Source organism: Leptosomus discolor, chromosome 1, assembly GCF_034619465.1.
Source record: "Leptosomus discolor isolate bLepDis1 chromosome 1, bLepDis1.hap2, whole genome shotgun sequence".
NCBI lineage: Eukaryota > Metazoa > Chordata > Aves > Leptosomiformes > Leptosomidae > Leptosomus > Leptosomus discolor.
Window position 1 is genome coordinate 86,363,519 of NC_141391.1, and position 27,044 is coordinate 86,390,562.

The 27,044-nt window shown below is 44.3% G+C and overlaps 2 protein-coding genes across 11 annotated transcripts in view; both read right to left on the bottom strand.

Annotated features, from left to right (window-relative positions):
• Positions 1-21,149, bottom strand: part of PHKA2 (phosphorylase kinase regulatory subunit alpha 2) — a 42,396-nt gene extending 21,247 nt beyond the window's left edge. For 6 of the 8 annotated variants that reach the window (XM_086465420.1, XM_086465353.1, XM_086465556.1 and 3 more), the window contains exons 1-15: positions 21,072-21,149; positions 15,734-15,892; positions 14,302-14,349; positions 13,681-13,849; positions 12,773-12,855; positions 12,063-12,143; positions 9,996-10,094; positions 9,533-9,679; positions 9,248-9,301; positions 8,565-8,687; positions 6,440-6,535; positions 4,960-5,067; positions 4,158-4,236; positions 2,613-2,747; positions 596-705 (exon numbers count right to left, since the gene is read on the bottom strand). In XM_086465420.1, coding sequence (XP_086321546.1) covers positions 596-705; positions 2,613-2,747; positions 4,158-4,236; positions 4,960-5,067; positions 6,440-6,535; positions 8,565-8,687; positions 9,248-9,301; positions 9,533-9,679; positions 9,996-10,094; positions 12,063-12,143; positions 12,773-12,855; positions 13,681-13,849; positions 14,302-14,349; positions 15,734-15,892; positions 21,072-21,149 — 1,569 coding nt within the window. The remainder of the gene's footprint in view (positions 1-595; positions 706-2,612; positions 2,748-4,157; positions 4,237-4,959; positions 5,068-6,439; positions 6,536-8,564; positions 8,688-9,247; positions 9,302-9,532; positions 9,680-9,995; positions 10,095-12,062; positions 12,144-12,772; positions 12,856-13,680; positions 13,850-14,301; positions 14,350-15,733; positions 15,893-21,071) is intronic. The other 2 variants (XM_086465634.1, XM_086465699.1) reach the window with 1 other exon arrangement.
• Positions 21,150-25,199: 4,050 nt separating this feature from the next.
• The window catches only part of ADGRG2 (adhesion G protein-coupled receptor G2), a 51,187-nt gene continuing 49,342 nt past the window's right edge, over positions 25,200-27,044 (bottom strand). For all 3 annotated transcript variants that reach the window (XM_086465924.1, XM_086465866.1, XM_086465982.1), the window contains one exon: positions 25,200-25,384. In XM_086465924.1, the coding sequence (XP_086322050.1) occupies positions 25,200-25,384 (185 nt within the window). The remainder of the gene's footprint in view (positions 25,385-27,044) is intronic.

Consider the following 27,044-nt stretch of genomic DNA (forward strand, 5'->3'; position numbering starts at 1 on the left):
ACTACTAGAATAAGTCTACAGGAATACGTGTGTCGTTATTTCATTAAATGTATAAGTAACAGCCATTAACTCTGGGAGGATCCAAACTTTCAGCTACGTTGAAAAAGGCACCAAACAGAAAACAAAGACAGAACTTCCCTTTCTCAGGACTATTGACCCTTTCAACAATATAATGAAAAGATTACATTCTAGTCTCTTGGGGATTACAGTACTTGGCACACTTACGCAAACTAAATTTTCCATCAAAGCAACCAGCAGAAAGATATATTCAGTGACGTGTTCTGGAGAAACTATTTCATTAGCTAGAATGTTGGCTCAGGCAGAGATCAGTAACAACTTTGTACTATTGATTTGCTGTGTTCTCCTAAGCCAGAAGCCAAAGAAGCCAGACTCCGTATGACAGAAGAGAGATTTATCAGCACTCCTACCATGCTGATCACCCAGCACTCTTAAAAACCCTCTAAAAGGCAAAGCACATCTGCTTTATCAGCCCTGCTCTACCTAAAGTAGAGTGACAGCACACAAAGGCAAAGTGCTTCACTAATGATTAGCTATTAAGCAAGCAGCGATTTCCCTGCTAGCTTCACATGCTCACCTGAGGGGTAAAAGCAAATATTTGATTTCTTATCACATACAGCTTGGAGGTACCTAACACTCCAATATGTCGGTGTGGCCGTCCACTTAATTTCATGTTCTTGTTCCGGCCTGTAAACAAAGAGGAAAAAACAGTCTCACCTAATATCTCCTGTGTGGTTTTCCACAACATCCATTTTAGACAAGCTCTGCTTCATTGATATCAGCAAGGCAGAAGACAGATAACAGAGTGAGATGCTACAGACTGGTCTGTTTTCTAGCAACCACCAATGTAACAGCTAGAGCTCTTCAAAGGCCTGATTAAAAATAAAAATTTTGGCTTCACTGACCATGGGATTGAGTCTTTTAATTATAGTCATTGCTCAGCACCCAAAGTTTCCCCACCAAGGTCAGGGGGTATGCCCTTTCAAAAACAAGGCCATCAGCATACAACAGAAATTGCAGTGCTTTCACTGTAGAATCTTAAAAAATTCTTGCCCACGGAAGGCTAAATCCAAATACAAAGATAGATTTTCGTTCTTTTCATCAGGCTAATGAGCCTCACTTTTCTCAGTAGAGCTTATTAGCAAATGATCCACACTGCACCCTTTGCTCCAGCAGCCCGGAGATGACTTTAATCTGTCTGACACGGAGTATGAGTCAAACAACCATGTGCCTGAAAAAATACCACTGTGAACATTCCCAAAGAAGTCACTGTTAAAAAGAATACATCAATGTGTCCAGTCATCCCACTTACACCCCCACTAGTGAAAGAAAGCTATTATGAATTATTATGAAATAAATGCAAGCTTCAGCAAAGTCCTGCAAATGTTTCATTTGTTAAAAGTTCTTTGTGATAGACAGATTCTTGCCCAAAAGCAGCACATGCGATTTCCCATAAATTCTCCGTGTAAACGGCACGCTTTCCAAGGCTTATTTGAAGGCCTCATTACTTTGGATGCTTCAAAAAAACTTCCTGTTAAAACAAACACCAACAAAAACCACACAAGAACAAAAAAAACCCCAAACCCACCCCATGAACAGCCTCCTGCTCTCCCTCACCATTATGTGTAACCAATTGCTATGGGAACATGCTCCCAGCCTGACAGAGAGGCACAATATGGCTCCCCTCGTCCATGCTACAAAGGAATCCACCAGGGCTGATTCACCCTACCTCAATTTTAAGTTGCTGGCACACTTGAAGTAAAACTACGTTCAACTAGGAATACATGTAACAAATTTTCCACCAAGACCCCATTCATTCCAGCAAGGATTATCAAAAGAGATGGTTATCAAAAGATTTTCAAGAACTAGAACCAGTCAGAGTTTTGGGGCATTTAGCTAATCCAGCTGCCAGGCTCTGGGGAAAAGAGGCCTCTAGGGCCACTCCTGAGGAACTGGAATGCATTTAAAGTCCCGTGTTTAGAAAATCCCTAAAGGCTTCCGGGTTTGCAACAGACAGCGAGCTTCAGCAGTTCAACTCAGATCAGGGTTGGAAGGAACATTAGCAAGAACCTGGCAGCTCAAAGATGCTCTGATAGTAGCACAGCTTCCCTGATTTGGAGCAGAAAACTTCCCAGGCTGTCTGCTGGTAGAATGCCAACCACACCGCCCAGTTTCCAGACTTAAAATGGAAGTACTCTGACTTCTGAAAGGAAAAACATTTGATTTTTTTCTGTGTTTTTCCAGGCATTTTTTCTCAAGCCAGTTTCCCTGTGGAAGTAGTTCCTGCAGGACAAACAAAGAGTCGGTTCTTGCCCAACTCCAAGGGCACAGGGAAACTTGTATTTTGGCCACCTTTTCTAATGAGGCGCTTTTTTTTTCCTGTTGGAGTCCCTTATTTAAGACAGATGTTCTCATTTTGTTAGGCTTCTTTGCACAAATGTGTTTTTTTGTTTTTTTTTAAATCAAAGACAGTGACTTAAATAAAAGAAATTAAATCAAAGAAACTGAGAGTGTGATGCAAGAAAAACAAAACACCACCCTTGAAAAATACCTTGCGCAGCAGTACAGAGAGGCTTCTGTGTTCAAACACCTACCCAGCATGGTGTAGAGGTTACTCAGGATGCGAGCTGGCTGCACTCTGAGTGGATGAATATCGGCAATGCTCTGAACATTGATCCCATGGTCTTGCAAGAGATTCTTAATTTGATTAGATTCTGCCAAAACAGTTACTGCATAATAGAAAACAAACAAACTAGTAAGAAGCAATGTTCTACTCCTTTTAACTGACTGTCACTTCTCAACTAATGCATTTAGTTGACTAAAAAGGCACAGAGGCCTCACTTCTTTCCTAATTTATGAGCCCGTGAGATTAAAAGGGATTGCGAGAGGGCGTCGGACAGATTTTGGCTCTCTGCTGCACAACATGTCTTGCCATGCTCGTCCACTTTGGACCAGAGGGTAATTCAAGTTGGGAGGGTCCTCATGAGGTCTCTACTCCAACCTCCTGCTCAAAGCAGTGTCAGCTCTGAGGTTAAACCTCAGGTTCTTTGGGGCTTTATCAGTTTCTTCTGATCTCCTCCAGTACCACTAGTTTTGATCATTCAGTCTCTTTTAGCACACTGGGCTTTTCCCCCCATAAAACAAGCGGAAACACAACTTGAAAATCTTTGTTTACAGCATGCTGTAACACAGCCAAGTCAGTGGGGAACAGGTGCTGTTACTTGTATGGCAATAAAAGTTACAGAGGCCATAAAACAGCAGAGGTAGGCAGAAAAAAAAAAAAAAGTCCCAAAATAAGAGGAATTTACAATTCAGGCCCTGACCCCATCCCTTGTCCTGCTTGAGGTTTTGCCCATGTTAGGTGGCTCATTGGTTTGGGACTAACAACTCTCTTTGCATTATACATACTTGTCAAAGAATGCTAAAAATGAGCAAGCAATTCCATTTCTGTTAGAAATTAGGCACTTCAGAATAACAAAACGCCACCCCCATGAGATATCAACAGGGGGTAAACAAGCACCTGCTCAGGTCACGGTATCATTGAGAAAGGCTGCTCCTGATAAATGAGCTGTCTGCTTTTCCAGAGCAGTACAGGCCCTTGGAAAGCCTTTAAGTCCTGATCAGCCGGTGTTTGCCCTCTACTTAATTTTCTGGTTTTGGCTGTTCCCTGCACTGACGAAAGCCGCCACTCCCCACAGCAGCCATAAGACAGCGTAAGTCCGTCTGCCTCACCCCTGTGTGCAAAGATCCCCCCAGCTGATTGCTCTCTGGTTCCTCTGAAAAGGGGCTGCACACAAACCTAACTGAACTGACCCGTCTCCTGACAGTCCTGCTCTTTCTTGCTAGAATCCACAAGATTTTCATTTTCACTACAAGATTAAGTTTGCCACTCTCCAGTCCCTGACAAGTCTGAAAATTTAAGAAGTATTTTTTTAAAAAAGGTTTGTTAAACCTGATCTTTCTCCCGAAAAAAGGCAGCTAGGCAAACAACCCCTTTCTGCTTCTCACAGTATCACCAAAGCATCTACATCCCATGCAAAAATCCACATTATTTTTAAACATGTCTTTATTCTCGCCTGCACGGTGACTTCACCATCACATGATTCAGTTCACCCAGAATGTTCAGAAAGCTCCCTCACCTTGTACCACAACATCAGGTTTAAATCCAGTAGAAAATCGCCTGTTTAAGGGATCGATTTCACCTGCAGCAAGAAATCCCTATAATAAATGCAAAAGAAAGAAAGAAAGGAAAAAAAAAACCAGGAAAGAAACAAACATACATTAAGTAAAAGGCTTCTGACGACATCTAGAAGAAATCTTAACCAATTTGTATATTTTATCAGGAAGGCAGAGCTTAGAGCCTGGTTTATCTAGCCCGTCCACTAAGCAGCACATTCAATAAAAAGAGTGGCTGCAATACTTTTCGGAACAACAAGAAAATGGTCTTGACTGACACAATCTGCGTGTTCAGATTTCCTATTTTAGAGTTGCAGCAACTGACACAACTCCTCCGGGCCAGTGATTTTTTTTTGTAGTTCCACAGAGATATTCAGTGGTTCCTTTAACAAGTCCATGGCTAATACAGGACAACTCCATAGGCATCTTATGCCACAGACTAAGGCATAACCTAGTGGAGCTGAAACAGCGCAAAATCCTAGCTCTGGGACAGCCAAGTCGTCCTAGGCATATTCCTCTAGCCTAACCACATACCCAGTCCATCTGACAACTTATTCGGCCTGATTAGAAACAGACAATTGCGTATCTATATACAAAAAAAACCCAAAGCTCCTGAAAGCTCAGAGTCACCCCCCCATGGTTCCTGCACATGTTTCTACCAGAAAACACACTGTCCCCTACCTGCCAGCCAAATTGTACTTAAAGCCCAAGACATCTCGAAGCAAAATGAAATACAAGCTCACCTACTACACAAGAAACAATTACCTCTGCTAACAGGCAGCTAAGGACATACAAGGACTGGCCCCAAAGATGAGGCAACTTTCCCACTGGGACACGATCCACTGAGTGAGGATTTTCATACTCCTCATCCACCTGAAAACAAACACAGAAGCAAGAAAAATTACCCTGAAGTTGTGAAGTACGATCAATAACATGGAGGTATTTGAAAAAAAATACGGTCTATCATCTACCCTTTCTAACCTGCCATTATTAATGACATCGAGATCTCTCGGGTTTACTTTTAAGGCTGCACATTTTCTGGGACAAGAACTATGCTTCCTTTTTGTACACTGCCCCACCCTTCGAAGCTGAAGGTTGAATGGGGACACATGCTTTGGTGTTAGCACTTCCCCTTTCTTCCCACCATGCCTTTGCTGCCTTTCCTGTAGGTAACGGTGTGTCTCCTTTCCAACCCCTTGCAAGTTGACACCTGAATTTCACTGATGTCTACCTAGCTTCCTGAAGTAAAGGCGCTTTCCAAAAATGAAGGCTATCCCACCTTTCCTGTGTTAGCAAGAATGTTCAATGGAAAAATTAAGAGTAGACTCTTATTAATTTAGAAAGACTGCCTCGTACAGATCGCTATACAGATCTACTGAGGGCAAGGGAAAAACCCTCCTAGGTAACATCTTTACTGTAGCCATTTTAAAATTTATAAATGACAGGGAAATCTACCCTGTTTATTTGGCATGTTCATCAGATCATCAGCATCGTATCAAAATTCACAAGGCGGCTCTGAACTCTTACACACTTGTTCCCACTACGAAGGCAATTCAGAGTTTCCACCTCAGATCTGCGAGCAAGACATCAGCTGATGACGCTCCCTGCCCAAACTCAGACCAACCCAGGAGGCTCCACACCCTTAGTGAGTGAGGGCTGAGAAGTCTGGAGCAAGAGAAGTTGTTGGCAGGGAGAGATACAAACGCAAATATAATGCATTTCTTCGTCACAATGGGAGAATCAGGTAAACAGTAACAGCAAAGATGAGGGGAAAAGAAAAAAACCAAACCAACCAACCAAAAAACCCAGCCCACACCCTAATCCATCTGAAACCTGTTTCTCTCTCACATACAAGCTCCGGAAAAGAAAGAGCACAATCAATCAATAGACTAGACAGGCAGGACAGTCTATGCTTTATTTCTTCTTTGAGCTTCAGTGCCTAAGTCAACATCTGCACATCTTAAATATATGTCTTGCTATAAGGGTTTAAAACTTTAGATCTGCTCTACTATTTCCACAGGCACCCAGATTGCCAAGTAAAAAGTGTGACCATTTGGAAGCCTAAAGTTTACCATTCCTCAGCGGGAGCTGCGAGAGGGCTCTTAGTTTTTAAATAATGTGCAGTAGTCTTTTTTTTTTTTTTTATTGCTGGTTTAGACATCAGCTACAGGAAATCTATAAAACTGACATTTGTCTTGATATCTATACTTTGTGTACTGAAGTGGACGCTGCATTTTCACAATACCTTTTCTGCAGGGACTGCGTACAGCTCAGGCATTAGCACTATTCCATTCTTCTCTCTAATAAGTATTCCTTCCAGAGCCTCTCTATACTCTTGTACCTGGAAATATTTTTAAAAGAGAGTGAGAACTCACATTACAGTCAGCATAACCGAAACAGTCAAGTTAAAGTTCTAGTCCTTTCCAACCGTACTTTTCTGCCGAAAGGTCATTTTAAAATAATGGGGGGGGGGGCAGGGGGGAGATCATGACTTGCTGATGTAAGATCAGGTTTCAAATTCTCAAGAGACTGTTCCAGCATCTCAGTATAAACAGTCTCAGAAACACAAACACACATCTTTAAACTATAACACACCACCGCAGTACAAAACTTCTGACTCACGCCTATCAAGAAGTCACTGGACAAATCTTACGTGAAATTTGCAATGGATGACAATGCAGTGGCACGGATGCCAGGACTGCCAATATCCATAAAAGTGTAAGGTGTATAAATTGTTAGCTCTCCACCATGCACATCTCTCTATCTGCTTTGCAGGACTGGGAAATCAGTTTCTCTTAACTGATTCACTTAAAAAATTGCCCCATGGAAAACTTTAAATAGATTTAAACTGTTTAAAAATATGTAAGTTAACTGAACAGAAAATCCTCTTGTTCTTGTGTTTTTAGAAAACTTATTATGAACAGGAATACCAGACTGATAGAAAACAAAGAACGTTTAATATTCCTTTTACCAGATCTCTTATTTTGTTCCATTTCTTAACTATCCCATTCCAAGTTTTTACTTGGAGGGAAGCTGTTTTCAACCACTACCGGCACCTGCCTCTGAAATCCTGTTTCTGCTATCCCTCTCTGAGTACAGTGGAACATGCAAAGTAAGGTATCCACAGGTTCATATTAGGGCACACTGATATTTTCAGTATCCTGTCCTTCTCCACTCTTTTTGAGTCCTCGGGGTGCTTATTTTTCTAATTACTGTCATTACAACCACTTGTTTGCAGCAGTAATTGGGGAAGACTAGACACTCACCCGAGTGTCTCAGTGACTCATTCAGCTATGTTCAAACTGCAGGCACCGGGAACAACTGCCTGGCCTGACCATGCCCTAGCACAGCCCGTCCATGCCCTAGCACAGCCCGTCTGCACACCATAAACGCAACGAGGTACATACCGTCCCAGTTCCAGAGACTGCTTTGTGAAGTGGTATTTTGTTGACATGACTGAAGTTTCAGTAAACCTTCTGATTTTTCCCCTCAGGAAATAATGCCATTTCTCTCTCCACCAGACTACTTTTACTGCGTTCAGGAAAGCAACTTATATTTCTAGTGTCGGTAAGTATTTAACTTGATTTACAACATCCGGTACAGAAAGAGGGGTTTGGGTCTGAAATTCTCTATTTTGTTTCTGATGCCATTTTATTTTTTAAGGGCTTATGTTTAGCAATCTCCTGTCCCTCTGCATACTAAGCGATTTTCAATCGCATGTATTTTTTTACATCCTTCAAGCCACCAATCTACAGAAATCCCACTATGAATACATTTAGTCCCAGCTACTTGTTGCTCTTTAATATTCACCAACACTCTCCAGGTGCCACTATGACCTTTGGAGGACTACAATCGATTTAGCTCCCCTGACCACTGGATACTGGACACAGTAAAGGCATGAAGTAACTTAGGGAATTAGTGAAAATGAAATGACTCCTCATAATCCAACCCCAAATCTCCGTGAATGTACAAAAGGACTGCAAGTACTATGAATCTTGTTCTCAGCAGCCATGCCACAGAGGTCGAGGGAAAAAGAAGCTGGTCCCATCCTGAAGTAACTGGGAAAGGGGCACCAAGGTTGGTGATAAAACTGAACCAGGCAAACAAACCCCATTCATCCCAGTTTGACCACACCAGCTAACAGAGCCATTCAACCTGGTCAAGTGAGGGCAACAGTGCCCCAGTGTGCACAACATTGCAGCTTCTACCACATCACAAACTCCCCAGGAAGGTGAGATCGGTCAAAGACTCCTCCCATCCTGCTGATGGGGTATCCAGCTGATACCCAAAATAAACATGGAGCAAAGCTACAAAATAGTGTGGGTAAACGGCTTTGCATTTCCATTGAAAGTAATTTTTTCTTTCCTCACCTGAATTTTGTCCTCATTAAATACTCCATCAATTAGGAAGTATGTCCAGAATACTGGCCACTCACATTCAATATTCTCAAAGAGCTTGAGCTCAGCAGGATCGTAGTGCAGCCTGCTTGGATCCTAGAAATTCAATGATACTTGTTTAGTCACACCGCTAAATTAGTCACTCGTATTCCGATCATAACAGTAGCCTATTTTATACAAGTAATGAAAATGGAGAAACCAATAAAATGACCAGAAATAGTTTCCATGCAGTATCTTCACTTCTTTTTCACATTCAGTCTCAAACTCATTTAACTGTTGCCTAGACAAACTGACCCTTCCCAGTCTCAGAATCTAGGTGTCACCCAAATAATCTTGGCTCTGCCTCAGTTCAAAGATATTTTGGGATGCCTCAGACACACCACTTCCCCTTAGGCACCATAAGCATATCCAAGGGTTCATCTCTTACAGAATTATGAGTTAAGTTCTGTCCTTAATAATTTAATAAGGTTTTCAAACCCTTAGCCTTCTTCAGGTATATGTCATTTCTAAGGTGGATACCCAGATTACCACCAAATCCACTAAGCTGTCTTAAGAGCAACACAGAATTTCACCCCTTCATGTAAACGAGAAAAAATGTCTGTAAACAAGAGATAAAATTCTTCCTAATGCCTACTGAAAATATATATCAGGAGTACCTCTCTGGGTGTCTTGTAACCATCTCGGAGAAAGCGACAGCAGCCATAGCGGCCCTGTAAAAACAGACAGAATTACAGAAAACTTCACATACTGTTCTGCCTCACAGACTAACATCAGCATAAAAGTATGTGCTGAGTTTAAGTGTCACTTAGGGATTTTCCTCCCTCTCTTCCACACACAGATGAACCAAGTCTGGCAACCCTTGTTTAATTAGGATTTCTGGTTAAGAAAGGGAGGTTCTGCTTTTCTTCCCGGTAGAAAATAAAAATAAAGGAAAGCATTACCTGCAGTTTGGATATGATTTCACTTTTGGTTACATTAACAAGGTTTAGATCCTCCACTGCAAAAGCCGGGTAAGAAATAATAGAGAGAAGGCCAGCATCTATCTCCTTTGATGTGGACGCCCTTGGCAACATGGAGTATAGAATAGACTAAGCAAAACAAGAACAGAAGAGAGGGATATAAAATAATTTACCTACTTCAAAAGACTATGTCAAGTGCAAATGGAATAGACTATACTATTTGCAAACTGACAGAGAACTCACTGCATAATTATTTTCAACCGAGTAAGAACGAGAACGCTTCGCACCACTCACTTTCACATTATCTACCAGAGACAGAGTGAACAGCGTAGTCTCAAGTCATACGTTAAGTTCTTGGTTCTGTTAACCAACATTTCATTTAAAAACAAGAGGAAGAGGGTGTTGGGCTTTCCCCTAGCAAAGGGAACAGAAGACTAATTTTTACCTGACAATGTTCTACTTCATCAGGAAGAACATGAATCACTGATTTGTGTCCTCCATGAGCTCCAAAAAGATCTAGTTCATCAATTGCTTCCAAAGCAGCCTTCAAAAAAAAAAAAAAAACCCAAACAACAACCCAAAATCATTAAATACCTTTTGAGCCAAGTATACACCCTAGCACCTGTGCTTATCCTCTGAAGGAAATTATGTAAGACAGAAGTTTGCTCCACAGACATTTTTTCATCTTTAAAGGGAAGCTTGGCAGTATTTCAGAAAAAGTAAGTATTTCTGTCTTTCCGCTAGCAGGATACAGGACTGATGTGCTGGTGATCCTTCTTACAGTTTAAACACAAAATGATGGGGAGCTGGGCTTCCACTGAGATAATATCTAAATATTAAAATACTTAATAATAAATGCTTCTTCTGTCCTACATTCCAAAATAACCCCCATGCAGTGGCCCTTCACTCCTCTCGCCTGAAGAGCTGTTCAGAAGGCTTGTTTGAGGCAGCCCAGAAGCAGCAGAGGCCACTGTCAGCATCGCCCAACCACCAGCTCCATTTGGACACTCCTACTTGAACCTCGCAGGCTACAAAACCTGGCTTTGCAGAAGCCGGGTGTGCAGCACCACGCAGGGAATGTGGCAGGAAGAGTGCAAGGACTGGACAGCCAGAGTCAGGCTTGCAGAGCCTTCCTCTGAAATGCATATCCACAGTGCTGCGGTAGCACTGAACGTTGCCCCGTGCCCATTTCGTCCTGCAGCTTCACGGTAACATCCATCTCTGACAAAGGAAGGATTGCACAGACTAGCTGTATCTCTTTGCAGAGGAGCAAGGGTATTTTAATTCTCCCAACACAAACATGGGTTTACTGGCTCTGCAGAGCCTCTCTCTAGCCAAGTGCCAGAGCAGCAGATGTTCCTGATACCAGCAGAAAGCGCCATCGAGGAATGGACAGCCGGACCACGGGCAGTCTTAACGGTGCAGAAAATGCACTGAGATCCACTCAAAGGCATACGCTCTGTGCTGTACTGCTGCCATGGGTAGCCACGCAGAGCAGGTATGGGAGAGAAATGTTAAGAGGGAGAATTTCTGAGGCAGATTAAAAAAAAAAATAAAAATAGCATCTACCTCATCCTCTCCAGCAGGGCCTCCAGCGTGCCTGCCCAGTCCCCATCCCAAACAGCACTTCTATCGAACTCAGAGCCACACAGAAGCAAAGCTGTGAGGCAAGTCCCACAGATCATCCCAACATCAACACAGCCAGAAGGTGTGCAGAGACCACAGCAACCCACGTCAGGCTGTTCGGTGCAAAAAATCTCATACTGGACAGCAAAGGGATAACCTCCCCTACAGACACTGCCCCATCGCTATTCAACTGTACTGTGGCCAAGATCAGCAGTTTCTCCCTCTTGCAGCCACACAAGGTCTTGGTAACTAATAAATCCTGCTGAAATGCAACTACACCTTTGACCTTAATGACATTTGGCTTCTGTCAGTCCCCCAGACACCACGTAAAAAGGTAGTTGTCAATTACACATTTACATTTATGGCCTCCTTAGCTTCATTTAGTATCTCTGTGACCTTGTGCTGTTGGGGAACCAAAAATACCCACTTTCTTTTAAGTAGATCTTTACTCATTTTCTCTCTAAATTACTTGTGAACAATTCCTTAGACTGATAGTCTGCTGTTTTCCAGAATTTACACCTGATTTAATCTTACCATGAAAACAACACATATAATACTAGGGCTGGAGAATTAAGAAAGAGGGACAGAAAACCAGAGGTCACTTTATGAGACTGCACCTCATGGCATCTATCAGATTCATAGCTCAGTGGATCTGGTACCCTTCTTGCAATCCCTGGAACAACTGTGCTGAAGTCCTTCAATTAAAGCCATTATCACAAGGATTTTACACTAAAAAATACTCACTCACACCCAAACAAAAATTCTTATACAATCAGTTAACTATCGCAGTGGCCAAGAAGACTATGCAAAGGAAGCCATCAGGTTTGTCAGAGCCTTTCAGTGTGACAGAACAGGCACGAAGGAGGTGTCAGGAAGACATTCTCACTTTGGCCATCCCTACGGAGCTCGCGTTCAGTTCAGGGATGCCCTGGTTTGTCTTATCACCACGTTCCCAAATTCCATAATCCTGCAACAACAACATCAACAAAAAATTGGCATGATTATGTTCAAAAAAAATATTTTCCTCCCCCACCCCACAACAAAACCAGTTGAAATTAGTTTATTTGCCTTTAAAAAAATAATAACAAAAAGAAATAGAAAGGCTCCAAGTCTCCAAAGAGGCCCTCCTCATGTTTAAAGAGCAGCACATAAAAACGTAACCCCAGAAGGATCAGGTCTACAGTCATCACTGTCTTCACAGAAGACACAAAGCTCTGTATCCTTCCCCCTGCACATGCTTCTCCCTGTGCCCCTTCAACTCGTCACTTTCCACAAAGTTTGTTAACACTTTGCTCTTTTTAGAAAGGCCCACAAGATTTTAATGAGACATCAGGAAATATTATTAATTATTAATAAAGAAAAGTTATTATTATGATAGAACAAGTATACCTCACCTAGGCAGCAGTAAGTCCTCCACAGCCCTCCCACCATCTCCAAAGATGCTGCTCAAAGTCACAGAATGGTATGTACAGTACTAACAGCTTCTGACATCTTCTCATGCAAAAAGAAGTCCATATTTTCCTTCTCCATCAATAAATAATTTTTCACCCACATCTGAGCAGTGTTCAGGTGATTTACATATAAATAACTACTTACAGCAACTTTGTAGGCAGCTTCTATGTAAAAAACAAGATTCTGAACAAAGGTAACTTCGTCAAGGGTGAAGATAATACGTAATCCTGATTAAAAGAAGGGAAGAGAGTAACTATACTGTATCAGAACTGAAATATTTATTCTTCATTGAGTTTCATGCCTTTTTTATTTGCTAACAACTACTGCCCACTGAAATGAATGGAAAAATTTGCTGCTGATAAAATACTTCAGAGACCACGACCACCTACTGTTTCAAAGACCAACCAAAAGCCACCCCTGGGAGGGTGGCATTCAGACACGGTGGGTACAAAGCAGAGACATTTGAGCCAGCTCTGGCTCTCGAGAGCAGTGCATCCCAACTCCTGCAGCTCCCCACCCCTCCACCCACTTAGTGGACTATCGAGGGACCACCAGGACGGCCAGGCAGCCGCTCTGCAGGGGTCAACTGCAAGGGGCTCTGAGGACAGCAAAACACGTAAGGAAACAAATCCCTGTCTTCACAGGAGGAGTACAGCTCAGGAGAGCCCAAGACAGAACAGCGCCAGCAAGAAGCGGAACACAGATGGCGCTAGTGGCACCCGACTCAGTGTCGCCACTCTCTGAAGAAACCCGGCTGTCCATTAGGACGCCCCGCACAGTCTTCAAACACGAAACCCTTCTCCGACATGACTCTGAACATCTCATGTATTTGTATGCCAATCAACATAAAGGGAATGGACACTGCCAGTTACTATAAAGGTGAAATCATAACCAAGTCACATCTCTTTTCCAGAGAAATATTACTTTCTTCTGAGTAATAATCATGTAAATGTCACTGAAGGTAGTTACAACTTTTTTTTTTCCTTTTAAAATGAAAGCTAGAATAGAAAAGGACTTCAACAATAGTCAAGGCAAAAATATCTTCTGCTTACCTGATGCAGTCATCTGTGCCAGGAAGAGCAGGTAAAGGGAAGTTGCATCCACTTGCAGATGCCCCCACTGGTCATCCCCAACCACTGTGGCACAAGTTGCAGAGTTGTACTTGGCATGTAGGCAGTCTTTGGTACTCTGTGTGCGTTTGAACTTCTCTACCTTATCTACCTAAAAAACCACCACGAATGTCAAAATCTGAAACATTTTGGAAGAAATTCTCCAAACTATTTCAAAATCAACAAGTTTTCTCAGGTGAGGAGGCGTGTTTTGATTGATCAGAGTGCTTAAACACAACTCTCAATTTTACACTCCAGCTAAATCCACATCTCTTTGGGAAAGACTAAGATGAAACTACCTTGTCGAGTTCAGATCTTAGGTATAGGTATGCATCTTGGCGAAAATCAGTTTGCAAAGACAAAAGTGTGATTTGCTACAAGCATAATCTCAAAAAGATACATCTCTTTGCTCAAGAGTTTTAAAGACTCCCCACACCACCATCTACACATACACACACGCAAAAAAAAAATCACTCTACAGAAAAGGCTCAAGAAATAGATGCTTCGGATGAAACGCTTTGTGAATACAACACGTACTAATTCAGCTCATACCTATGACATTACCTGTCTCATCATGCACTGCAAGAGTCCCCGCATCAGCTTCACAACGTTCTGCAGGAACAAAACAGACCAGTGACATCCTCACAGGGCCAGCCCCATCAGCTGTCACAAGCAACATTTGAAGGTGACAAAGTTCACACCCCCTACTAACATCCTGCCAAAGGTAAAAAAACGCGTATTTGCCTGAAATGCCTTACATGCTTTTTTTTTCTTTAATATGTTGGTTGATTTTTATTCCCACATCCCTATCTAGGGGAACAAACCTCTTCCCAAAGGCCCCCTCGAAACAATGAAGTAACTCTCTGTGGTCCTTCTATCCAGCTAAGGAAGAAAGTAGAACACTAGTCTTGTAAGAATAAGAATAATAATGATGATGATGATGATTTTTACAGTGACGGATCCAGGGAACACAGCTAGGTGACTACAAGATATTGATATGATTGGAAAACCTGTGGACCTTCTTCTGATCTTTATACAGTACAACAGAAAGCCGATGACTAATGTAAGGAAAGGGCCTTTAGTGGTACAAAGAGAAGCGCAAGGTTTTGCCTTAAATGAAGAAATCAACCTCATGGTTTTTACCAAAGAATTATTATAGCCTCATGATACGATCATGCAAACTGAGTCAAGGTTATTCTGTCACCACGCATCTCCCTCTTTCAAGCAGTACATCTCAGCATAAAATTTACCCAGTGCCTTCAAAACAACAGCAGGACATGGGCACCAACACTCCCTCAGTTCCCATTTAGCCCACCTCTACGCTCTCGCTTTCAACACCCACTTTCCCAGTTGCAGATTATAGAAATTAACTGTGTGACTTACCTCCCCTTCCATTTCTCCAGCACATGAGTCTTACCAGTTTGGAGATCGTTGCCTTGTCTGGTTTGATCAAACACGTCTACACACACCATGGACGACTTCCATGAGTTGACAAAAGTGCCTATTTCAAAGATTGCTACCTTAAAGGGCCTGCTTCACCTTACGGGGAAGAATGGTCTAGCAGACAAATTGCTGCCCTAGGATCCAAGCAACCTAGGCTTGATTTTCTGCTCTATAATAAACCTCATGAGGCACCTCAAGGCTTAATCAGAGGCTTGTAAATCTGGGCATAAAATCTCTCAGAAGCCAAATTTTCACCAATCGACCAACTGATGGAAGTTTGATTCCTCTATGTATTTCTTTTCTTTATATTGTAATTCAGATGTTAGCCTCTCTGCCACATTTCTCGAAATCTTGCTTGCCAGAAGACCGCTGGGAACACCGTACACCATGCGCTGCACGGATACTGATGTGATAGGAACAAGGCACACACTCCAAGCTGGAAAAACCCAGCCAGATCTTAGACAGAGCAGCAATCCACACTCACCATTCAAAGCCACTACCATATGAAAAAAACCCAAACAGTGCAACCGGTTGACACTGAACTTCAACATACCTGCTCCAGCTCATAGGCTTTGGCCTTATCCTCATCCCGGTCCGCGTTCTTCCGATAAGCCATCCCCAGCCCCCACACAGCCAGGATGCTGTAGATGTTGTCCCGTACCCAAGCATCCTTATGGTGCGTACCAGCTGAAAGCAGCCCCGTAACTGGATTCTAACCACAGTAGAAGGAATAAAGAACAAACATTATTACCTGATATCCCATCTTTCCATATCAAAGGGTAACAAAACAAAAAAGAGAGCTAAAGATGATTTCACACTGATTGCACACTGTGGTTGCTCCCAATTTTGCAGCAGAATGAGGTCCCATCTTTCTTTCCCAAACTCATGCAAGCAAAATGCAAAATTTCTCTGAACACTTCAGGGATATAAAGCTTAAGACAAACAGCTGGGGATCCTCATCCACACAGGGTTATTAGCTAAGTCACTGACTGAAACTGGAAATACATTGAGGAAATAGGAATTTAAATGTTACATATTTGTAAGGAAAGAGGGTACAGAGTTAACAGTAGAAACCGAGCCTGGGATCTGTTCTTCTCTATGCAACTGGTCTGTGGCATAATCTTGAGGAAGTGAAAACACATCATGCTCCTTCTAGGAAATTAAATTCTATTAAAATATTTCTATTTTATTTTTATTTCTATTAAATTAATTTCTATTGATCTACCTGCTTGGTTTATGACAGCTAAAACATGAATGCATTCAAATTCTTTTTATATCCTCCTTTGGAAAATGTATAGAAAGATCAATTCCAATGGTGTTGAAAAGCAGCAGTGTCTGAAAACCAGCACACAGAGTAGTCTCCTGCATCCCAACACTACATTAAATTTTTCACTGTTTCATTAACTCCCATCACTTCATTATCACTAATTGTTAAGACCATCTTTCTCAGCTGTATGTTCTTCATTATCAAAAAAATGAGGTAATCAAACCTTTACAGCAAATTTCGGTGAATAAAGTACCAGTTGCCAGGGCTGGTGTGACAAGGGCAAAGATTACAACAATGAAGGTAAGTAAAATCAAAAAGAATAAACACACCGATTTCTCATCTGCCACACACCAGTTCACTCAACTGCTTCCATAGTTATTTTTAAGAAAGAAGTTTTGTGGGGGAGGAGTTTCAATTACAGTCTCCTGGGCTTTGCATGTGACAGCTGAACAAGACACGGGTGACAGCCTGACACACATGACTGGGCACATTGTTATGGTTTCAATACAGCAACGTCTAGTGGCTTGCTGAGGGTAGAACATGTAATTCTGCTGAAACAGTCCTTCAGCACGGTCTTCACCAACCAGCCAACAACAACAGGACCACCTACTCATCTGTTTGCTACAGAAAGTAGCAACAAGAACCCAAAAAGCTTAAAAAACTTCTTTCTGAACTTTAAAAGTCAAACCAAGGAGTAACAGAAGAAGAACAAGTGAGCAGGCAAAGAAAGGAGACACTGCTCCCAGTTCAGCACTGCACCTGCATGGCAAAACCCAGGATCCCGAAAGGCAGATCGCGTATTCCCAGTATTTTTAGAGGGCACTTTGTTTCCCTCCTCCCATGCAGCACCACAAATTTCTAGGTACCTGCAGCCCTGGCTTGACAGAGATCGCCTCGCTGCCTGAGAAACAATCATTCTGGTTTCTTTTTCCCCACCCTCCCTGCTGGTCTGGCTGCCAGTTGCAAAATAAAAATGCCTCCAGGTAGCAAGATGGAAATCCCAGAAAAACGTCCCATGCAAGACTTTAAGAGACCATTCAGTCCCCAAGGAGGGACCTGCCTGCCTTCAGGAGGCTGCATTAAACACATCCACGGGCAGCTATCGCCATTTCAGAGCCTTTGGCTCCTCTACCAGAAGATCCCAGCTCTTGAGGCACACTGGACTGACAATACATTAATGTCTTTCCTCATGCACACTCAGAATGTTAGCAGAACTATGTTAATTATTTTTTTAAGTGGTTTGGGTTGGTTTTTTTTGAGAAAGTGCTTACTCTTGCAAACTGCAAATATTTTCCTCTGTTACCTGCTGACACCATACGAAAAGTGCAACCCTTACGAGGTGCTAAAGGACCCAAAGAAACACTGAGTGTGCTTAACCCCAAAGATGTCAAAAGGGATTTTAGCTCAGCTACTACTTCAAAGCATTACGCCTACGCCGTGATCGCTAATTGGACTAGCAGGTCTCATCCTGCAAATCACACTGCACATACAGATCCACGGAGCAAAGAATTTTACCAGCACCCGTGGGCTCTGTGAGCAACAGAAAGCAGGTTGCTGGACTAAGACTTTCAACTGTTGTATTGTGCCCAATCCTATTTTTACACCTATGTGTTAGTCTGTAGACAAAAACCAAAACACAACACCAGTTTCTACAGGTGGCTAGGCGCTAATAAGAACTTGAGCAACACAGGCACACAAACAGTGCGGTTCTAACCAGAGCAGCAATACAAGTAAGTCCACCTTTAGCATCCCGCTGTAAAACTATTTAATTTGCATCTGTCTCATTGATCCATCAGCCAAAAACTGATGTAAGCTCTAGCAAAATCTGCAGACAGATTGTGTGAAATCAGACATAACACAACTGGGACTACCCACAAATGTATGCCAGATGTGCTTTCCTTATCAGCTCCAGATGCTTTTCTCTTACAGTACCTTAGCAATTGTTAAAACGTATACAGATGTTAAATTTTGCTATTTTATGGACTCATCTTAAGATTCACATTTTTTCTTCTCTCATTCAAATGAAGAAGTGCAATAAGCAGCTGAGAACAGCCTTTTGGTGATGCTCTTCAGTGCTTGCTCAGCTACAGTATCAAAGCATCCCTCCGGCCCCCGAACCCAGGAGCACTGCAATAGCTGGCAGACCCCACACCACAGCAGGACGGTATAACAAGAGACAGCAGTTTGGTCGTAGCCTCCTTGTACAACCGTTAACGGGACCATACCTATCACCATGCATGCCGCAGGGACTGATCAGCAGAACGTAACACTTGCAAAACAAGAAAAAGTTTGCTACGGCTCCAACCCTGCAAGGTGCCGCATACAATGAACTGTCAATCCTGGCGAGGGGTCCAGACCTGTGCTCTGAATGCCTGTCTGCCTGGCAGCACAAATATTCTGAATTAAAACTTGCTTCTAAAATGACGGTGATTTAGAGCGATTGGAAGGAACATATGATCAACCGCTGCTACTGAGAAACCTGATCCCTGGTGTACTGCACACCTTCTCATCAAAGCAAAACGTACCTGAGTGCTCTAAGTGCTCTCCTCGTTGCATCCTTATGAGAGCGAGCTCGTTACTGCCCTCCGTCACAGCACAGCAGCTGACACACCAAGTGTGCACATCTGGCACGTTTGTGGATGCAAGGTACAAGGTCAGTGTCACACACTACCCCTGCACTGAGCAGCAGCACCTCAGAGGCATCTTAAATGCCTCCTGGCACCTCTGCCAGGCTGCTCCTGGTCAAACCAATGGCTTAAATTCCCCTTCCTGGCTCCATCCTGAAAGGTACCAGGAGGACACCACCAAGGAACCTGCAGCCCAGCCCAGCCCACCACAGGCTATTCTGCTCCCAAGCAAGACGAGGCTGTGCATGGCCCAAGGACAACTGTCCTAACTTGCCTGAGCACGTACTGCATCTCTTCACCCAGCTAAGCAGGACATTGGCAATCTATTGCAGTGGAAAACCATGAAGAGTTCTGATACAGAAAACAAACCCAGAAACCCGCCTTGCAGCATCTCTCTGGGCCGCCCTGCAATATCGTTGTCCCTCTGCCTTGCTGCTAGCCTGTGATTTGATTTCCACAGACAGAAAAAACCTCACTTGTCTCTTTCCCCCACTTCTGAACCTCCCCAGCATTGAGCACTTAGCAGAAAAGGCAGCACTGAGTCATGAACACGCATCCAAGCGCTGTAAGTAGCAATTACAAAATTCTGGGTCACTGGTATAAACTCCCATATTACCATTAAGTTACTCTTCTCATTATTGTTAACTATTAATATCTTTAAGGCACAGCTTTTATGGGGCATGTTTGATCTCTGGATCTCAGAGGCTGCATCTCTCCTCTAATAGAGGCTGTTATTGGCATCCTCATCCTACAAACATGGAAATCAAGGCGGGCACTGGAAGCCAAAGTGACTTGTCCAAGGTCATCCAGCAGACAAAAGGCAGAGACAGGAGCACGACTCAAAGCTTCTCCTGCGCCCCAGCAAAATCATCTTCTCACACTACTTATACCACGTCCTTGCATTCGTTTCTAATGGGTTTACAATAATCAGTACACAAACATTAATTCACAGGTGTCTGGACCCTGTGCCCACAACAGCAGCGACAAAAATCTTAACGACCTCAGCAGATTTGAGTCCTAACCTCTCCCTTCACTGCTTTTCCAGTTTCTAGTAACTCCCAGCAACTAAGTGTATTTGGGAACCGATTTGTGCAGAACCGCCTGTTGCCCTCATCTTTATGTACTGTTTTAACTGAGGCGTGACACTGCAGAGGACACTGCGAGTGCCCATCCTCAGAGCCTGCCCGGGTGAAGCGAGGACACTCAGAAGGGAGCACTATGCTACACGCTTACGCATATGCGCTGGCCAAAAACCACAGAGTGGGTAACAGCTTTTTTCCCCTACCAGCCCTGACATCTTCATTCTTTCACTGCTCACACAGGCAGGCAGCCCTGCCCGACACGCCAGAGCCCAAACAGCCTAACACGGGGAGAAGTCGCTCCGCTAAAACCCACGCCGCACCAGCTGCCCCAGCAGAGCTCGGGGACTGGAATCTCTGGGACGTGCAGGGCTGCACACACGTACCGCACACAGCGGGCAGGCCGGCCGCTGCGGCCCCCGCTCTGGCCTGGATTCACACCGAGCCGATGCTGACAGGCCCTGCTAGGGACCTCCGCGGTACCGGGGCTTAACGGGCGTGTATATAAACAGCGCCGCCACGGGTGGGTGCGTACCGTGTAACCACGAACACACTCCGCACGCAGCATTATTGTTTGCGAGCTCAGACTCGCTGCAATTCCACGTTATCTTCCAACACAAGCGGCCAGCGAGCAGCCCGGGGGATCCGCACCGCCTCCGCCTTCCCCGCGCTCCTCCTCAGGCGGGGAAAGGAGGAGGAGATACGGAAAGGCGGCCATGCGCCGCGGGGGGGAGGGAGGACGTGTTTTCTTCCACTGGCCCCGTCGTGCCCCTTGTGCTGCGGTTACCGGCCCCGGCAGCTCCAGCCGCTCCGCCAGAGGCCACACACCGCCCCCCCCCGCCCCCGCGCCCGGCTGGCCTCATCGCGCCGGGAGCCCCCAGCCCCGTACAGGCGTCCCGCGGCGGCGGCTGCCCTCACCTGGTGGCAGAGGATGGTCCGCTGGACCAGGCGGGCGTATCCGTCCAGGCGCACCCCCGAATTGCTGCGGCTCCTCATCGCCTCACGGCCGGCTCGCGCTTCCCGCCTCAACCGGCCCGGTTGCCGGGCCCGCCCGCCCCTCCCGCCTCCCACCGGTCGCAATCGGCGCGGCAGCAGCCGGAGATGGCGGCAGCGACCTCCTCCCTCCCCGCCGGCCGGCCTGCGCGGCGGGCGGTGCGCCAGCCCGCCGACGAGGCGGAGCGGGGCGGGACGGGACGGGGCGGGGCGCCGGGCTTCCCTCCTCCCCGCGGGAGGGCGAGCGGGCGGCAGGTGCCCGGGACGGCGGTGGCGGGCTGCCTCGGCGGTGAAGTGAGTGGGGGCGGGCGCGCCAGCCTGCGGACCCCAGGGAGCAGGGGGGCTCCCGTGCAGGTGGGACGCTTGCTATCCCAAATTCGGCTTTTCTGAAGAACCAGCAGACATTTCCCTGGCGGTGTTTGCAGCTGCCTTTGCCGGCCTCAGCGCGCTGCCCCGGGGAAGCAGCAACCGAAGGGCGAGCGGGAGGGACGGCAGGACCGCAGCCCGCAGGGGCACCGCGGGCGGGGGCGGCCCACGCCCGAGGGACCAGCCAGGAGCGAAGGCCAGGCCGAGCAGCGTGAGCCGTAGCGCGGCTACACTGCCAAAACCGCCAGGCTGAATTGTCAAAAGTAAAGGCGATTTTATACATCCTCGTCATAAGTTCCTAAGATAAAATGCAAAAGGCCAGAACATTTCTTGGAAGCCTTTTTGTTGTTGTTTTTTTTCCCCCTTAGCCTTAAAAAGTACTGTTTTGAGATCTGATAGAATGAAAGGCAGAAAATTGCAAAGCTTTATCAGGTGTTTTCACACCCCGGCCTTGGCCTTCCAACTTAATAAAGAAACAAGATGCAGAGATTCCTGATGAAAATGAACCTGCTGCTTTAGGCACTTGCCATGGGCACTCTGCAATGTGCTCTCCTGACCCGATTTGCCCTTGCATGACTCGTGCTTTCATGCTATAGTTCCCAAAATGGACAATTCAGGAGTGAGCAGAGAGAATGGAAGTGAGGCAGAGGGATCCAAGAATCAGCAACTTGACAAAGACTTAAAAAAAAAAAAAAGTCTGTTACATACAGTTGCAAAATCTTCAGTGACTTCCCTGTGTGCTCCTGGCAACAGGAAGAAAAACAGCGGTACATGTGGATGGGTGCTGACCATAGATCACAGAATGGTGTGGGTTGGAAGGGGCCTCAAAGATCAGCAAGGATGTTTCAGAGTAGCTGGAGGTGTGGGACTCACTCAGACCTCAGAAAGGATTTTTTTTTTTTGTCGTCTTTTTTTCTCATGGGAAATTACAGCATTAACAGTTAATTTTGTAACTTTGGTTTCGCTGTGCTTACTTCATTGACTGTGTAATGACAGCCGCGGTTGAGAAAACAGACTTAGAAGCAGAGCGGTCTGCCCAGTGGTGGCCGTCAGCCAGCACTCCTGTGGGTACTGCGCAGCACGAAGGGGACCGGGCACTACTCAGAGGTGCACCAACTCCATCAGCCAAAGCCCTGCAGCCGCAGGTCGGTGAAGGCTGCCCAGTCCCAGAACATGGACCAGTTCACTCTCCCCTAAACTCTGCATGGGCTGCCTGCTTCAGGGCACTGCTTTTTACAGAGGAGACCGCATACACTTAGGGAGCAGGTTTTGCTGAGCGAGGTGGTGCCAGCTGTACACAGCATGTTGCCATTTATGACTAAGCTTAAAACCTCACAGATGTCCCCAGGTAAGCTTTGCAGCCACAACTTCAGGCACAACATTTTACTTTGTGCGCTGGGAAGGGGTTGCAGCTTTCATGAAGCTCTGGGCTGCCATGGCTAAACTGCTAGCAGTGTACAAGAGACCAAGCCCCAAAAAGGATACCACGACACCCAGTGCGCAAACACTTTTACAGCTAGTTGAATTATGATAATTATTTACTGAGCATTTCGCTCATAGCATTCTTGGGGAAGGGCTGCAGCAGACTTGAGGGCAAGCATTGGCTGGACAGACTTATGTCAGGATTTTCTCTGCTGAAAACCAGACCTGCTAAAACCATGAAAGGTAAAATATGTGGAAGACAACAAATGTTAAGGGCTATGTCAGCATTTTCTCCAAGAGGTTACGTACCACAGTTCATGTAATGTGAAGAATTGTAACACAGCCCAGTATAACGACACATTTATCTAAAAGATAAAGTTTATATATTTTGTGTTGTACTTGGTGTAAATTTATTACTTTTTACAGTTGAAAATATAAATACAAGAACATTAAATAAATTCCCAAGAAACAGTGCAAAGGCAATTAGCCAAACAGTTAAAGCATTCACAGAAATGCATTCCAGCTACTAGCATTCCAGTACAGTCTTTTAACATGCAGCTACACCCTTGTGGATAAACACAGCAAATACTTCAAATTCTCACTTTAAAAGCATATTCAGAGCAGTTTTGGACACAGGTGACCAAAAGAACCCATGCATTGCATATAGAACCGTAAGAGGGTTTGAGTATTGAAGAGGTTCCGTTGCTGAACTACAACAGAGCCTCAGACAGGAGGCATTTAGCTCATGCTTTCTGTTGAGAAGAGTGTTTCCAGGGCTCCTTACTGAGTCCTCTGGGAAAGCAAAGCCCTTGCTCCCCTCCAGCGTCCATCTGCCTCAAAAAATCCCCCTTACAGGGCCTGGCACTCCACAGCGTGGCGCCAGTTTGTTCCAGCTCTTGCTCCAGAAGCATCCAACCTTTGCCCAGCCACACAAGGGCAAAAAAAAAAGTCACGGCCACAGCTGCACACCTGCATGAGGAAGAAGTGTCACAACCAGGGCTCAGGCTAATTTTTGTTCAGGAAGAATCTTCGTAACGTTGTAGGGGCTTTCAGCTGTTGTGCATGAAGAGCCAAAATTCAGCTTTTTCAGACAAATATCACAAAGGGAATGAAATTTTGCTTCAGGAATTACTAAGCTAGGGCCTCAGGATTTGGCTTGCCAACCAAGCGCCGAAGTACATGCAGAAACACTTGTTAGAATAGCTCAAGAGCTGCCCCTTAAAAAGCCACACAATGAAACAAACAATTTCTCGGCTACTAAATATAGCAGCTAGCATTTATTCACTGTATTTTTTCTTCAAAAAATAACACTTCTCTAGTTTTTTTTTATCATTGCAAATGAGAACTGGCAGTGCGTTTAATCTCTGGAACCACCACTCTAGATAAAATATTGACCCTGCTGAAATAAATGGCAAAAGCTCCCATTGACTTACTCAAGCCGCTAATATAACTTATCTGTGTTTAATAACCTACTGACTGCTTTATTTATCACTTCCTCATTCACAGCGCTCTGATGATATGCTGTTTCTATCCCTCTGGGATGTACTAAGAGGTCGCTGAATGTTCAAGATCGATAGTGTTGGTATTTACAGCTCTGTATCTAGTGAATATATTTAAACTGCTGCAAGTGATTTCACTTACCGAACAAATTAACTTCTGTTAATTATCTCAATTAAAGAAAAATGCAAACTTACAATAAAACTTAAAACAAAATACCAATTATTTTTAATACATAGGAATATTTAAATTTATATTACAAGAAATAAATATAAAAGTATCATTAAGATGCTTAAAGGCTGATATTTTTCTGTTTATGTACATGACTATAGAGTTTGCTACTGCAATGTACAAAAAGTTGAAAGTAGCTAACATTTTTAAAGATAACATTTGAATGCACAAGTTGCACTTCCTACATTTGTACAGTACTACTATGCATTATATCCAAATAAACTTTGTTGCAATTAAAAAAGTCTAAACAAAACTTTCCTTTAAATGTAAAAAACAACCTCAAAAAAACTTCTAATGAAGAATCAAACTGGAAATGTGCCAGCTGTAATTTAACATTCGAGATACCTTGTCAAAATAGTAGCATCCCTTTTCTTTCTTTGTTTAAATAATTGTCCTTGTCAATCCATTGCATGGCTGCCTTGGCGTTCCAGTACCATATATTAAATAAAATCAGTTCTTGGTCTGCTCACATTATGTAAAACTGTTAAAGTAAATCTCTACTCCACACTGTAAAACAATGTGCTGTTTAAAAGGAAATCACATTTTCTCAATAAAAGTTAGGCTTCCCCTCTTTGAAGTCCTTCTGAGCGAGATATGGTTTTTTTGGCTGCCTGTGTCATCCTTTTCTTGAAATACAAGTTGTTTGCCTGAAAAGTCATGGAGACACACATCACCATTCTGTACACTGAAAGAAATGCCATTCTTCTCACTGGAAAGATGGCCTGTTGAAACAAAAAAGTGCATCCCCTATCAGAAAGGTTCAGAATCAACTCTCCCACACTTTTTCAGTCACTGTAGGGATTTCATGCACTCTTGTTTTATCCCTGCAGCCATTTCAAAATGTGGGGTCTTCTGTACATATTTAGTATATATTTCTTTTCCTATATGGAATCAGTAAGAGATTTGAGAGATGTTAGTATTTTTACGCACAACAGGATTCCATAGTTGAAGCAGTGAAGGTCACAACTCTCAGAATGTAGACTTTGACTTAGAATAAATATCACTAGAGAAGATGCAAAATATTTCTCGTTCTAGTTTTGCTTTAACAAGTTAAATTTAAAAGGTTTCTCAGGTTTGCCATGTATCTGAAACAAGAAAGTGTTTGAGAAAACTCGAAAGGCACTGAACTTGCAGCATTTATTTCTGGGGGAAAATCAAAATAGGCCTAGGTCCAATCGTGGGTCTAAGCCATACTTAGACTGAGAAACGCACACATTTAGGTGAATCTACAATGAACATGTACAACACCATTGCTGAATGCCTGAATGCTGAAGCCTATTAAAGAAATGCTCCACAAATGCTTCGCTGACTAGACAAAATCTCCTACCTCTGTGCACCACATTCTAGATAATCGTGATGAGAATGAGGATTTTTTCATTGTAAGCATTTGTGGAAATGCTTCTGGTTGGATTTTTTTTTTTTTTTTTTGGCAAAGCAGTCAGGTTTAAAAGATCTGCCAGGATCCTGATATTGTATGCAACATATCAGTAGGAGTAAATTATAAGGAATACCATGGAATACCATGATGGGGAAACCAAAACCAGAACTAGTATTTCTTTTGGGAGGGGATAATTTTGTTAAACGCTGAGAAATGAGTTTACGAACACAGATGCAGAGCTGTCATTTGTCATTTATACATAAAGAGAAGGTACGGGAAGGGCAGAGCAATTGATGTCATCTGGACTTGTGCAAAGCCTTCAACACTGTCCCACACAACATCCTAGTCTCCAAATTGGAAAGACATGGATTTGACAGGTGGACCACTTGGTGGACAAGGAATTGTATGGAAGGTTTCACTCAGAGTTGCGATCAATGGCTCCATGTCTTGAGTGGAGACCAGTGACAAGCAGCGTTCCTCAGGGGTCAGTACTGGGACCAGTGCTATTTAACAACTTTGTTGGCGACATGGACAGTGGCATCGAGTGCACCCTCAGCAAGTTTGCCAACACCACCAAGATGTGTGGTGCAGTCAACACACTGGAGGGAAGGGAGGCCATCCAGAGGGACCTTGGCAGGCTGCAAAGGTGGGCCCAGGCCAACCTCATGGAGTTCCACAAGGCCAAGCGCAAGGTCCTGCACCTGGGTTGGGGCAATCCCAAGCACAGAGACAGGCTGGGCCATGAGTGGGTTGAGAGCAGCCCTGCCGAGAAGGACTTGGGGGTGCTGGTGGATGGTAAGATGAACATGACCCAGCAATGTGCATACCCAGCCCAGAAAGCCAATTGCATCCTGGGCTGCATCAAAAGAAGCGTGGCCAGCAGGTCGAGGGAGGTGACTCTGCCCCTCTACTCTGCCCTCATGAGACCCCACCTGGAGTGCTGTGTCAGCTCTGGGGCCCCCAACACAGGAAACACATGGAGCTGTTGGAGCAAGCCCAGAGGA